Here is a 15549-nt window from a genome sequence, read left to right on the forward strand (position 1 = left end):
CCTGCTGTAGCCTGACACTCACCGGCCTCCCACGGGTCGGCCCGGACAGGCGGCCTGTCGACCTGCTGCAGCCTGACACTCATTGGCCTGCCACGGGTCGGCCCGGAGCGGCGGCCTGGGCCACACCAGTCCGCCGCGCGTCCTGCCGACCTGCTGCAGCCTGACACTCACCGGCCTGCCACGGGTGGCCCCGGGCGTGACCCAGCGGCGGGCCGGCCCAGCACGGCGGCGCCACGCTCCGCCGCTGGTCATGGCGCCAACCAACCACTCAGCGACGGAAACACGGCGCCGACTGCCCCTGATAAACGTCCTGTCGCGTAAGCTACATGAACAGAGAGGCCGCCGCCAGGCCAAGTCACGGAAAGGCGGCAGATGAGGCATTTTTTGTCTTACATCCGGTGTTCGACAAGGTGTTCTACCATCGCAGATGCAGCCACACATGTACCTTGCGGCTTTAGTTGCAAAACAGCGTCGTCTGCCAGCCACAACTGCATTGCATCTGCAGTGTACATTTCACCAGCAATGCAACGTCACAGTGCAACATCCTGCTATCTTCACAGTGCAACATCCCGCTATCTTCACAGAGCAACATCCCGCTATCTTTTCACACACTCGGCTTCGCAGTCCTCAGGAACAAAGAAATTGTTCGCGTTTCCGCCAAACCCCGAGTAGTTCATCGGTCGACACGCCCGCGAAGCACCGTCATAAAAGTAACGCGTCCGGTACTGAAAACTCGTTCCCGGGTCCGGAGGCAGGTTGCACACGTCCGTCTCGTAATCTTCACCTTGACAAACATTCTGGCAGTCGCTGTAGCTGAGGAAGTTGTTCCAGTTGCCAAAACACCCCGAGTAAATGAACCACTCGCAGCGGTGCGTTCGAACGTTGTGGTACCACCGCGCCTGCCCGTTGAAGCAGACCTCGAAGCCGCGGACTTTCGGAAGCAGACAGCCAATCGTGGGAACTCTCTCCACAACAACGTCGGGCTGCCGACAGAAGAAAGTGCAATCCTCCAGCGATAAGAACGAGTTGAAGGCGGCGCATCCCCGCGAACGAAACGCGACGCACCGGTTCAGCGTCTCGTCATAATAGAACCTGGTGTCGGGCCAGCGGCGCGGCGAGCACAGGTCCCGATCGTGACGAGGGGCACCGCAGCGCCACTGATTCACACTCTTCACGTCCATGTCCACAAAGGCGCTCGTCTTGCAGATTTCTTCGCAAACAGTGCGGGTTGGAAAATTGTTCCCATTGGAATCGCATTCTGAGCCGCTCTGAAAGGGAAGGCAGCTTCTGAACGCTGAGCTGTAGTACCAGCGCGGCTCATACATGCAGTCATTGGCCAGGAGAGCGGGAGCGGCGCAGATCTTCGGCACACTCACTGGCACCATCGGCAGCTGGATGCCCGCTGGCGCCTTGGGCTGAACCTTCATGCCGAAGAGCCTAGACTGCTTAACAGATATTAGGTTTTCTTTGTCTGCACGGAATGATACCATCTCATGGCTTTCGTGGACCTCATTGTCTTGACTGGCCTCGTCGTAGGGTCCTGTCGCTCCATACGTATTGTGCTCCGTGCTGGCGTTTCTCAAAGGTCCCGGCGGAGTCCCCTTCTCCAGAGTCGGCTGGCCAAGGGTCACTCTGCATGACAATTGGCTCTGTGGACTTGCAAGGATCAAACACAATAAAATAGCGCCATACAACCGTGACACGATTTGTTCGCAAGATTGATTTAAAAGTAAATCCCGCATCTAGGAATGCCGATAAATCATCTGCGCTCGGGTCGCCGCTAGAACCGGGCGCAGCACGCTTCTTACATGGCCGAAGTAACTGTACCACGCTGCATAACTCCGCCAGTGCATGGAACTCATAAAACGAAGCGTCTGTCTGCCGTTTCTTGTCTACACTCCGATAAACGGGATCCTCGCAAGGCATGGAAGTGGTATTTCATTAAAACTGTAGAATGTCCATTCGACCCAGTGTAATACGCCCTGCCATATCGCGATCAAGGCAGCTCAATACTTGCGATGCGACGCTGTTGCAAGGTGATGACAAAAACACAGCTCACAAGCTCAAACAAAACCGATCTTTTTCCTGACTGCTCCCGTGCTTTGTGTGCCCTGCACCCTCTCATTCGAAAGATTCGTAGCGATGATGGCCTTGACAAGGTGGAGCCAAGCTGCTCAAAGCAAGACAGTGATTAAGTATAGTCCCTAACCTGATGTCTTCAAACGGGATCTGGATGATATAGTGAAATAGATTCATAGTGAAATTACCGTACTGCACAGTACTGGTACCCCAATTGGCGTTTACAATTCAATTGTCATAATTCGGTGCTTTTAAGCCTGAATCGATTAGCATCAGCCTCGCGTCTTATTGGAAGTGGAATAAAACCGCACTTTTACTGTTTATATTCTGAATGGTCTCGCACTACAGATTATTTGCAAGCCGTCAGCTGCGTATGCGATACCAGTCATTTGAAATTTATCAGGTGACTGATCCAGTGCACAATATGAGTGCTAACGTGCTTGATGGTGCTGCATGTTGGTGTTTCTTGACCTGTTGTCTGAACAACGCATACTGACCAGCCCTCCAGCACAAAACAGTTACGCAAACGCAAACAAATACAGACATCGCAGGCAACAATTTTCGTATTGTCCTCGCCCACGAGCATGGAATTGATAGTAAACAAAAACTTGTTGACCACGTTCCATTCCCTGGTATTGACGCTTTCAAAGTCCCTTGTCTCTTATCCGTACGGAGTTGACCGTAGAGTCCTAGTTCCCACATCAGCTCGATCGATCGCCACCACGGCCAGAGGTCACACGGAACGCCCTAAACATAACAATTTGTAACTTGTATTCTCCTCGTTTTGAGAAGTGAAGCAGCTCGCTGCGTCCCGCGGAATCCTGCAGCGCGTCAGCACCGTCCACCAAAGTCCGTCTGGCACCGAGCCAGACATCTGACCAAAGATCCACGACAGGAGCGGCCCAGCGCCTCATGAGGCCTCAGCCACGGCCCGCCCGCGAGGCCGGCTGGCAGGCACCGGTCCAGCGCCGGTTGAGACCTCAGCCACAGCCCGCCCGCGAGGCCGGCCGGTCGGCACCGGTCCAGCGCCGCTTGAGACCTTAGCCACAGCCCGCCCGCGCGGCCGGCTGGCAGGCACCGGTCCAGCGTCGCTGAGACCTCAGCCACGGCCCGCCGGCCGGTCCGCGCCGGTCCGGCTATCCGAGCGTCTCCGTCTCGCGTAAAAGCCAGGCGTGCGCGGCGGTGCGGCCCTGCGCCTGTAGCACGGCACCCACCGTCTCGCGACACTCGGCGTGATAGTCGTTCAGCCAGCCGATCTGCCGACGACAAAGGTAGTCGTCCGTCACCGCCAGGCCGAGCAGACGACGGCAGATGACGCAGCAGAACAGCGACAGCGATACACGCAACGGAAGGGGTCATCCTTTGGACGGGGAGTACAAACTATCGGCAGCTGCCATTCCCAACTACAGGAAGACGTGATAGTTACCATTTTAGAATCCAGGTGGGGTGCAGCAGCGATCGGCAAAGTACGTTTATGGCGGTGCAGGTGGACATTTCAGAATTGCGGTGGAGGTAGACAAAGATCACATTTTAGGCCATGACACACACAGTGGTAATATCGAACATTTGACAGCAGCAGACAGTATCACTCGAGACTATGAGAACGGACTGACACCTCAGATCGCAAGATATCGGGCATTGATGTTTTCAATCTCGAATCTCAATATCTTGTAGGCTTTCAAAACGATTTCAGAGCGCTTTCAACATTGTAATCTCAAATCGGCGGACATTGGGTCGAACACCTGGGGTTTCGCCAGTCCATGGATACAGTAGTCCAGCTGTCAGTCCAGGAAGCGTCCCTTCGTTGACGGAATAACAATCAGCCACTCAAAACACACAATGCTTTAGTCCCGCCCACCAACTGGCCTCAAACGAGGCACGTCCATTCCAGCCCAATCACAATGGTCACCCCGAGTCCTGCAAAAGCTTGTCAAAGACCGTCGACCGTCAACACAGTCCTCTCCCGCCCAACCAGCGCCGCCGCACCTCCTGCTGCGTGAGCAGCTCCGGCACCAGCATCTTGGTCTGCACCGGCACCAGCGTGACGTGCGTGAACGTCAGGAAGCCGCGCCCACCGAAGTTGTGCTTGGTGGCCGCCGGTACCACGCGCACAATGTTCTCCAGCCGAATTCCGAACTGGCCGTCCTCGTAGTAGCCCGGCTCTGAGGAGGTCAGCCAGCTGGTGAGGTCATGGACAGGTCGGCCAAGTGTGGGCGACTAGTCACCAGGGCACGGCACAGTGCATGCTTAAGGTTATTTTGTGTCTCGTGTCGAGCGCGCACGTCACAGTAAAGCATCTCATCACAAACCATGACGCCGGCGAACAACATGAAACCAAGAGACGAGCAGACGCATCTGAGACGAGCGGAAAACATACGAGACGGTCGGAAACCATCCAAGACGAACGGAAACCATCCGAGACGAACGGAAACCATCCAAGACGAACGAAAACCATCCGAGACGAACGGAAATCATCTGAGACAAGCAGAGAGCATGAGACAGATGAGAAACACTTGAGACGATCCTGCCCAGGAGTCGTACGGTTTGGACCGACCATACGCTGCTGTTATGCCCCTAAGACCAATATCTCCTGTCGTCTCACCACCCGAGACAGCGACGTACTGCTGCCGCGCCTCTGAGACGGACATGGCCTGCAGCAGTGCCATCCGAGACGAAAATAACCTTCTGTCTTACCATCTAAGATGACGTTGCACTGTAGCTGTCGTACCATCTAAGACGGGCACAGCAGGTGTGCCGTCCCTGCCATCGTACAGCGTAAGGCAGTACTGCTGTGGCGGCACTGTCTGAGGCCAATACGCCCTGCTGTCGGATCATCTGAGCCGAACATGCTCTGCTGTCGCACCTCCAGACGAGCACGCCCTGCTGTCTTACCATCTGAGACCAACATCCCTGCTATCGCACTATCCCAGGCCCACACACCTTGCTGCCGTACCATCCGAGACCCACACCCCTGCTGCCGTACCATTCCAGGCCAACACGCCTTGCTGTCGCACCATTTCAGACGAACACGCCCTGCTCTCGTACCATCTGAGACGAACATGCCCTGCTCGAGGCCGGCCTCGGAGGGTGGCTGCGGCCGGCTATGGATCGTCATCGGGCCCTCGTGCACGTTCAGATAGGAGCCGATGCCGTGGCCAGTGCCGTGCGAGTAGTCGAGGCCCACATTCCAGAGCGCCAGCCGAGCCAGCGGGTCAAGCAGTGTGCCCTGGCGACGGTCAAACGCCCGTCAAAGGCGGGAGTGACACCTCCCGGCTACCGACAGCCAGGCGCCGGTTGCAAGCCTGCGGGAGTTGTGCTGGTGTTACCTTTCTTCAGCTACGCGGAGGACAGCTGCATACAGCACGCACGGTGCACGGCATACTAATTGCGTGATTCGGTTCAGTGTTAAGCGGAGTTCACGACTGGAACGTAACGGAAAAACGGAGCCCCGCACCCAGTGCATTCCATTCTAAGATTGGCACATTTCTATCCCAGAGCAGCGGTAGGCTCTATGCCTCCAGGTTGGTGCGTGCGAAAGAGCGACGGCTCTGCTCACGGGAGCTGACGGATTATTCAGAGCCAATGACGAGCTCAGTATTTCGGTTACACCGTGCAGTGGGCCCAGTCTCAGTCCGCCAATGTTTCTCACAAAGTCATTATAAGACAACACCCGCCAAATTATTGATGCTCCGGCTAAGTCAAACATCCGTTGTCCGCCCTTCCCACTTTACATAACGGTTTTTACATCGGACGAGCAGGAGACCCTGGCTTCTCGGTGCCCGCAGACGGCCAGCAGTACCGCGTGACCTGTCGCCCGAGCGGCGCCGCCGTGCCAGGGCCAGTGGCGGCAGCACGCCACTCACCCGGGTCTTGTTCGGGAAGACGGCCGTGGCCAGCGCGATCTGGCCCTTCAGCACGCGCGTGAAGCACTCCTTTTGGTGTTTGGTTGGATGGCCAAAGTGGACGGTGCGCGTGACGTCAGTAGTGCCATCTCTGGCGGGCACGGGAAGTAGGTGTCAGCACGCCAAAGGACGAGTGTTGCAGGCCCAGAGGTGCCGTCTCTGGCAGGACTAGAGGTGCTGTCTCTGGCGGGCACGACAGGTGAGTGTCAGCACGCCGGAGGACGGATGGTGCAGGAGTGGAGGTGCCGTCTCTGGCAAGACTAGAGGTGCCGTCTCTGGCGGGCACGACAGGTGAGTGTCAGCACGCCGGAGGACGGATGGTGTAGGAGCAGGGGTGCCGTCTCTGGCGGGCACGACAGTTGGGTGTCAGCACGCCGGAGGACGGGTGGTGCGGGCGCTAGTCACCGCAGCCGCTGACTGATACACAGCAGACCAATCTCCGCCGCGACCACGCCGCCAATGGAGAGCGACCGAGCTGAATGGTTAATAAAGCGTCCAACCAAAAACATGATACAACAGGCGGAGTTTGGCAACACTGACCCACACGTCGTCTCATCCACCTGGCGCCATGGGCCCACGCCCGCTCAGATGTCCATGCTCTACACCTCTGGTTGTGCGTGCGGCACCGAACACTAGACCAGCCTAACGACGGAACAAGTTTGGGTGGTTCACGCGATGCATCCAACAGGTCTAGCTGTGATTACCGCGCACAGATTGGCGCTGATGCTGCGTGTGGGTGGCATGGTTCAACTAGCGGTGACCTGGTCTGCTCTGTGTCGGCGAGCTAGCCGCGCGCATTGGTGACAGATCAGAGAGTTGGTGCACGAGCTCTGGCAGCCAGGCCATGGCCTGCACTACTGTGCTTACGCAGGAAGCCAACTATGAACAACTGCCAGGAACAAACGTTGGGGCAAAAAATGATCCAGGATGCTAGCTCCAAAACATTTTCATCAACTTCAGCACAAGACGCTGGTTTCAGGCCCTTCGCTTGTCCACTGAAAAACTGTTTGTTTACACCTATGAGGTAAAATCACACTATGCGATATTGCCCTAACTGGTATTATCCCAGGGTGGAGAGCACAATTTTGCTGCGTGCTTCAGTTCAGCTGATGGGGTAGCACACTTGGCTGACCTGTACTGGCCTCCCGAGTCGACCAGGTACAGCTCGTCGGCCGTAATGGGCCGGTCGGTGGCGGCCGCCGGGTGGTAGTGAATGACGGCACCGTTCGGACCCGAAGACGATATCGTGGAGAAGCTCAGGCTCACGAACAGGTCCTGCTCGGCCCTGCCAAACGCAGCCAGGGACTGTGTCAACGGTGCCGTCTGATGACACAGGCATCTCACACTGCCATGCGACCAACGTGGACATGAGGCTGCGTTGCGGAGTCAGACATTCCACACACAATGCGCCATTCGTTTAGAAGCGCTACGCGCCATGCCAGCCGCCGCCGAGCCCGCCGTCGGTCAGCCGGGCATCTGGCGGTGCTGGCGGGTCGGGCTCACCGTAGCGCGTCTAGCTTCTGGGCGCCGGACACTTCGGTGACGTTGTGACCAGCCGACACCTGCTCTTCCAGCCAGCTCAGGTAGGTGCACAGTGCCGCCGCGTCCCGCACGTGCGCGCTGTGCATGCCTGCCGTACGGACGTGTGGCAATGAGCACGCTGACGTGTTGTGCAATCGTGGAAACGAACGGTGTTGTCCAGGCTGGCACAGTGATAATACGGATACGACGATGACCTCACTGGCTCGCTGCCGGAAGGTGGACGCCTGGCGGTAGCTGTTGTAGCTAACCTAGAAGTGGCAAAGTCGCCTCTCACAGCATCGACATTCTCCGGGACCTTCCGAGGCAGCGAGTGGCGGGGCTTCGGCTCAGACGTTCAGACCATCCTGGCTCAGCGGCGCCCCGGTGTAACGATCTGCGTCTGCATCCGTGACGCGACGGACGGCGCGCCCGGCTGGCCGGCTGCGACCCAGGCGACGCCACACCACTCACCCTGTATCTCGGTGTCGTTCTTGATGGCCTTCATGGTACAGGGCGGGGTACGTTCCAGCACGCGCTGGCTTCTGTCGAATATGGCGGTCAGCGCGTGGCTGGCCAACGGACAGAGCCAGGCCTTGCCGTCCATCTCGGCCGCCTGCAACACAAACAGACGCCGGGTAAAGGCAAATGAAAAGGATGCCCGCTCGTTGCATCCGGGTATTGCAGGACAGAACCAGGGATTACAGCCGCTCACATGAGCCACGAGGACCAGACGCGTACAACTGGAAGCATGCTCAGCTGCGCAAAAATATATCTTCTAGCAGCCAAAAAAGCGTAGACACATCGCTAAGCACGGTGAAACCAAACGTGGACATAGTGGTGAGAGGTGGTACGAAGGGTCAAACGCAGTGGTGAGTGGAATCAAACGCAGTGGTGATAAGAATTAAGCGCAGTGGTGAGAGGAACCAAAGATGAGTGTAACGTAATGATCAAACAGGGTTGCTGTATTCTGTGGTAAATATGCATCAACGAAAACAGGCAACTATCACGACCAAGAACTTTCCATTAGCACACCAAAATTAACGTGAAACTGAAACGTCCAAAACCTAAGAAGTACGTATCTATACTGCATCGCCAGATTACTTCAGGACGCGTGGGGCGCACCAGTTCTCACCTTATCCTTCAGGAATGACCAGACGTCCTCGTATCCGTGCAGCTGCAGGTCGGAGACGCCCTCATCGGCGAAGTGCTGGGCCACCCCGGAGCTCAGCTTCTGCGCGTCGATGAACAGGTGCACCGTGTCGGGCAGCACCACGCAGTAGGAGAAGAACACGGGGTTGAAGACGATGTCGCTGCCGCGCAGGTTCAGCAGGTCTGGACGCGGAACGGCCGTCAGTTGGTGCCCCCACGTGGCGGCGGGGCGCGTCCGCCGCTACGCGATCAGCGCCAGAGGCGACGCCGCCCGGAGCGAGTCTGGGCCGACACAAGACCACTCGGTGCGGCGCTTTCAGTGGAGACATGTGGGGTCGGAGGAATGACGTTCGTGAAGCACAGTAAGGCACGGCTACACTATTGTTCATACTGCGTTACGGACGTCGAACAGCGCGTGGTTGGCGTACGGTGCCGCAGAGTAAACTTCCACGGCGTGGTCCGTATTACGCGGCAGTGGTCCGTATTACGCATTACGCCGAGCCCGTCACACTCACAGGCGATCTCGTCCAGCGCCGCGATCGCCAGCAGCGTGCACTTGCGCTGCTGCATCTGACTGCGGACTTCCTCCAGCTTGCTCTTCACCGACATCCCTGCCATACAACACGTTTGGAACACGTTCATTTCTGCGAAACTCAACATGCGTTTCCACTAGATGCACACATTACACGTACGAGGTCACATGCCGCAACCAATCGAACCGTACCACGTTGAAGGGCTGCATCGAGTCCAATATGACAAAATTCCTGCAGACGGGACAACTGGCCCAGAGGCAGCGTAGCACCGCACCCAAACCCCGCGAGAGCAGCCTCTCGCTGCACGGCTGCGTGCGGCCAGGCGGCCCCGACGAGCGGCCAGCCGGCCGCAGCGCACCTGTGTACTTGACGGGGTGCGGCAGCACTGCGTTGGAGGTGCGCGCCGGCTGCTCGTTCCAGACCAGGTCGACCAGGTTCTGCTGGACAGGCCGCAGGCTGTGGCCAGCGGCGGACAGCTCGGCCGCCAGGGTGTCCCAGACGCGCGACGACAGCAGGCGCGGGTCGACGCCCACCGCGCCGCCCGTCGCCGGCAGCGTCGACGACAGCCACTCGCCCTGCGTCGGGGTGCCGGCCACGCCTGCCGAAGAGGCCCGCGTCACGGGCTGCGGCAGCCGCACCGCAGGCGGGACGAGCAGCGACGCTACCACGCCCATCCATCCGATGCGTTGTTAGCAATGTGGGCCAGACATGAGCAGCCGAAGCTGCGATAGCTTCGGATCGGTGATCGCATTCGATCGAATCCCATATTGACGTAATAACGCAGGGCAGGTCGCCACTTATATGGCACAAATACACTATAGAGTTGGTGATGATCACGAACCAATACTCTCGTAATGCAGAAGTGCTCTATGTTCTGTGAAAAAGTACATTGAATGGCCCCACCACTACAAGTACCACGAACACAACACAGTCTGGGCAAATGATGCACAACACCTCAGTGTGACACTGGATTATTCTGAGCCACAACAGCCGCTACATTCAAGCACGTCTACCTAAACAGCGGCTGCAGGCCGGGTGGCCAGGCTGTGCACACTGACCATCCTTCATGAGCGTCCAGTTGAGGTCCATTTCGGCGCGCGCCTGCAGGTGGTACCGTCCGTCGGTCCAGAGGCAGGCGTGTGTCTGCGTCACCACGGCCGTGCCGGCCGAGCCGGTGAAGCCGGTCAGGAAGGCGCGCCGCTCGTCGCACGCCGCCAGGTATTCACTCTGGTGTCAGAGGTCACAGGTCAATGTCCTGCATAGACAGCCATACGCCGGTACTCGCTGGCACGCTGGTACTACGTTCGCACTCTGAGGGAGGATTGCAGGTCAAGTGCCGAGGCGCATGCTGCCAGACACCTACCCTGGGCCGCATGGACCAAGAGTCGATATCCTGGACAGGGAATCAAATGTCACATGCTGTCAGGTATTCGTGGACCACGCGATTCATAGCTCGCATATTACCTGCTTGGGCATCACAAGTCATGTGTTAACACTGGGCGGTACGACTCAAATGTAGGTTTTGGAGAGGCACGGAATTTATAGTATACTGTCTCTACGGATAGTACTGTCACAGCGCACACCTCGGCCGGTAATAGGCACGAGAGGAAGTCGGCTTTGGCTTCAGCTTCGGCTTCAAAAAGCCGCACCTCCTTTGCAATAGCTTGGGGTTCGGCTTCGTGCCATTTCAGACGTTTGGCTTCGGCCTCCGCCTAAGCTTGGGGTAATTCATAAAAGCAGGCGTCCGCTTGGGCTCTAACTACCAACACTTCTTTAATTATGGCCACGACCTCTACGCCATCTGATCTTGAACTGCTCGCTTCGGCTCCGCCATGGCGTTTTGTCGCTGCAGTTACGGCTCCACTTCTCAACAGCATTGGTGCCCGTCTTTTCATCACAATCTACAACATAACTTTCCAGGAGTGCGACGCAGATATGTCTGGGAGTACAAACCAGTCGGGCATCCCCAGGACCAAGTACCACCCGACACCGGCCACAGAATGAACCCCCGAAACGTCGTGCAAGTACTAACACACAGCTACAGGACGACGGTCCAAAGAACCTTCCGTCTGTTATGCAATCACCCCGCCTCACCCGGTCCGTAAAACCATGACGATATTTTCTGGGCCCGTACTGTTTTGCGCACGCGAAAATGGCTTTGGTCTCGCAAACTTATTCACCAGGCTTCGGTTTCGGCCTTGTGATCTTAAGCTGGCGGGCTCTACTTTGGCTTCGTGTTTCTTAAGCTCGCTCATTTCTCGCTTCGGATCTGGCTTTAACTTAACAAATTTGAAGTCACTGGTTTCGGCTCCAGATTCGCAGTTCCAAACTTTAAAGCAACCGGCTTCAGCGTCGACCTCGGCTTCGTGTCATCGTCTTGGCTCGGATTCGACTACGACGCCAGGAGCTCGGTTTCATCCCTGTGCCTGACCGGTAATCGATGAAACGATGCAACTTTATGTTGCAGCATTAAAATCAAGACGGTGACCGATGACAGCACGGTTTGGGTCGGATCGTAATGCGAGCCGTACGTACCCCGTAACACTCCGCTGATGATAATGCGAGTCGTACACAAACCGTAACACTCCGCTGATGGTAATGCGAGCCGTACATCCCCCGTAATAATCCGATGATGGTAATGCGAGCCGTACATACCCCGTAACAATTCGAGAATGGTAATGCGAGCCGTACATACCCCGTAACAATCCGATGATAGTAATGCGAGCAGTACATACCCCGTGAGAGTCCGCTGATGGCACAATGTAGGCATGTAGCTCTTCATTGACATATTTGGTGTTCTTCATGAGCGACCTCAGGTGCTTCAGCAGGTGAGTGGTGTTTTTGGCACCAGCCATGGTGGACATTCCACAGAGCTGACGTCTGCAACATATGCTGTCTTTTGAACTGGCTCAACCAGAATGCAACAGTGGAAGACAGTTACTAGCAGCTTAAGGTATGTGCAGGTGAAACAAGTTCACCATTTTTGCAGATGTGTAAGATCAATCAGGTTTGAACTGGGGAAGTGACATGCAGGCAAATCAATAGAAAGCCATAGTAAACAGGTAAAGAAGCTGAAAAGAACTAGTGTCAAATTAAAATACAAAGAATGCTGCTGTGGCAAACTACAAAGATCATATGCTGATGACTGAAAGGACACAGTTTGTGGAGAGAAGCAGTTAAGGCACAACACAAAAATATAGGTTAGCATTGCCCTTCTTTGAGACATAAAAGCAATATATGACAGGTGAGGTTAACTCCCACTCAGGCTTTCACAAGACAAAAATTGGATATAAAGGAACTGCATTACACACTATGCTTTGAATGCACTGCATATGCTAAAATCACATCATCTGAACATTGATACCACTTTTTAAATGTTTTCTTAGGCCAGGAGATTAAGGCTGCCAAGCATCAGGTTCTATTCCAAAATGAGGTTTAAAGCTTACATTTGTAGCCGCACAAGTTCAAAGCTAAAATTATCAACAACTAAAATGCTTCTAATTTTGCACTCCAAGTCAGGTTGTTATACCACTGATATAAGCATGTCCTGAATGGAATAGGTCCTGAGAAATACTTTCTTCTTAAATGACATAAGCATGAGCCAAAACATCTCAAATTATTCAGGAAAAGGAAGGAAGCTCTACAACAAACAGGTGCAGGAGTGACATTTAAGCAACAATTTTGGTGTACACACAAAAAATCTGAGTGCCCCAGCTTTAGTGTGTGGTCACCATCAATTTTGACACATAGCAACCAATGTTACAAGTAGTTATGACATTGCTCATGCATTGCATGCATGCTTCAGCCTCAGCCAGTACAATACTGTGTGGGAGGCCTGTGTCCTGTAAAGGACCAGCACAGAGAATGGGGTTTTCAGATTGAGCAAGCAGAATGAAATGGACCAGAAACCTTTTAAAAATGGGAAAATAAACAACATTAAAAGCAGAGGCAGACATTGTTCATGCGACTTAAGCCTACTTTAAGAAGGCATTTTGAAACAGCACAGTAAGCAACATGGTGTTGCATGATAAAAACGGCAGGGTACACCACAAACTAAAAAGGTAGTGTTAAATAGGGAAAACTTGAACAAGCAAAACACGTGGAAAACCAACTAACCGGACGTACTGTTACTGTACAGTGGGTACTGAGGTACGAACCGATCTCGAAAACGGCCTCCTTATTGCAATGCCCGGATACTATTGCAATTTGGCCGTGTATGGAGCAGGGGTTTAGCGGTAACCGCCTTGCAACACCATAATGCCGGTACTACCGTTATAATTTCTCCCAACTTAAGATCGCCACACCAGCGCCATAAACGCGTGAAGGTTACCAGCGAGGACGCTATTTAGGAGACTATTTCGCTGTCTTGTCTGTAGCCATCTCCACACATTTTGCAACTCTAATTGTCTTGAAATGTTCGTCACAGGAATTGCGAAGAACAATTTTCTCGGATCTTCCGAGTCTGATACCTTCTGTATGAGTGCATCTGGTGTCAGTTTAAAAGATCTCCAACAATGGAAGATCCAAAATTGTGAGCCATCTTTGCTTCAGTCCCCACGTCATCCTCAAAACTTGCAGCAGAACACGCAGTAGTTCGCGCAGGAACGGATCCAGAGGGGGCCACGGGCCATGTCCTCCCTTGGGCCCCGAAGGGGCCCATGGCAGCAGAACAAGCGCAGTTTGTTATTACACAAAACGCAAAAATTGGACGTTTCTGGGTTTACAAGAGACCGAGAACAGTGGCAAGCGAAAGTGAATAAGGCACGAGCAGACAAAAAAAAATCCACTCAATGAGAGGGTGGTGATTGGATGGTTTTCAGGGTCACTACGCTGTCCAGAAACTTCATGACAAAAACCGTCAAAGTCCAAGCTTTTTCGAAGCTCTTAGTACGCATGAAACTGCCACGGAATGCCATACCCATCGAGGCTCTCTGCATCATCAAGGGACACACTGGTCGGTCTAAACATGACATTTTTTATTCGCACGCGTCACAGCACAATGTGACAAAATTTCTACTCTGGTGCGGAAAACTAATGTCACCAACTGCCCGGTAACGTTACAAAAAATGCGTACCGCACAATCCAGCCAAGCTCACGACTTCACCAACGTCCACGCAGCTGCCACGGCCATGCCGACTGACGCAGAATGTTCTGCGTCTGCAGAGACCGAGACACCACACATAATTACTCTGTCCGATTTTCAGTTAGACCACATCCCATGTCCACATCGCACACAACTCCGTGACATGCTACCTCAACAGTCCGATGTTTTCGAAACTTCGATACATGACATCAAAAGGTACCTTGTGAACGAACATTACATCGAACGCAAAGACACTACACCGGGCTACAAAAACCCGCACCGCCTGCAATGCGATTAATTTTTTTCGCACACCCCGACATCACCACATCCGAGGTCGATAAACTACTCGCAAGTGGTATTATCGGGCCTGCCGTCCCTCCCTACAAAATTGTTTTGGTCAAGAAGTCTGAACTTGGTATGTGAACATGGTATGGTATAGGTTCGCACCTCTTCTGAACATATTATGTTCGTGCATTAACGTCTCCTGAACGTCCGCATCATTGAAGACGATTGGCACTGTAGCATGTTGCGGCAGTCGTCATAGACCAGCTATCCGACCGCGCAGTTTTTCTCTCTAGATTTACTCTACTTATTTCAGCAGGCCAAATTGACACCATCATCTCGTTCATACACGGCATTTGCAGTCAACAACGCTTATTATTGGCATAAACGGATTTTTAAAGGTCACTAATCCTGGTGGCCGACTCACCAGATAGTCTTTCAAATTAACGAAAAACGATATTGATATATGTATTTGGAGTTTGACATTTTCATCACGTATCTTCCAAGTCGCCTAAGCGTCAAAGCTGATATCTTGTCTCGCGTGGAACCCGAGCCTTAATCCAAAACAGACTGCTTTGTTTCGGCCACCGTCTTCGAAAAAGAAGGCTGGACTCGAGACCGGGTCAGAGAGGTACGAGACAAAGATCCGTCTATCATTCCTCTCATTGAGCGACTCTCGGACACGTCAAAAGAGCGCCCAGACCTTCAGTTTGACGAAGAGTTATCAAACTGTTTCTTCAGTTCTGCTGGACTGCTTTATCATGTCGCCTCAAAAACAGCAAAACACGCCCATGCATTGATCAATTAGTAGTCCCAGCTCCATTGAAAATGAGTATCTTCTAAAAAAAAAAACCAGGACACAGTGTTGTCAGGTTATTGAAAGTTCGGAAAAAACTTTTTCCAAAATCTGTCTTTTATTGCTTTGGAAATGCATGTACACAGATATCCACAAATGTGTAAGTTTTTACCGCTACCTTTCGTTCCCATTCCCGTACCGTAC

The 15549-nt window shown here is 54.0% G+C and overlaps 1 protein-coding gene across 1 annotated transcript; it reads right to left on the reverse strand.

The window, feature by feature from the left end:
• Window positions 1–2833: 2833 nt before the first annotated feature.
• Window positions 2834–13440, reverse strand: LOC119113017 (xaa-Pro aminopeptidase 1-like). Its single transcript, XM_037237332.1, has 13 exons — window positions 13342–13440; window positions 11920–12064; window positions 10243–10411; window positions 9543–9782; window positions 9167–9262; window positions 8635–8834; window positions 7974–8115; window positions 7485–7611; window positions 7114–7266; window positions 5943–6072; window positions 5125–5305; window positions 4066–4241; window positions 2834–3335 (listed from the first exon to the last, which is right to left on the reverse strand). The coding sequence occupies exons 2-13, from the start codon at window positions 12046–12048 to the stop codon at window positions 3216–3218; spliced, it is 1863 nt and encodes a 620-aa protein (XP_037093227.1). The 5' UTR covers window positions 12049–12064; window positions 13342–13440; the 3' UTR covers window positions 2834–3215.
• Between the last annotated feature and the right edge of the window lie 2109 nt (window positions 13441–15549).

Source organism: Pollicipes pollicipes, unplaced genomic scaffold, assembly GCF_011947565.3.
Source record: "Pollicipes pollicipes isolate AB1234 unplaced genomic scaffold, Ppol_2.1 Scaffold_7261;HRSCAF=8764_pilon_pilon_pilon, whole genome shotgun sequence".
Lineage (NCBI taxonomy): Eukaryota > Metazoa > Arthropoda > Thecostraca > Pollicipedomorpha > Pollicipedidae > Pollicipes > Pollicipes pollicipes.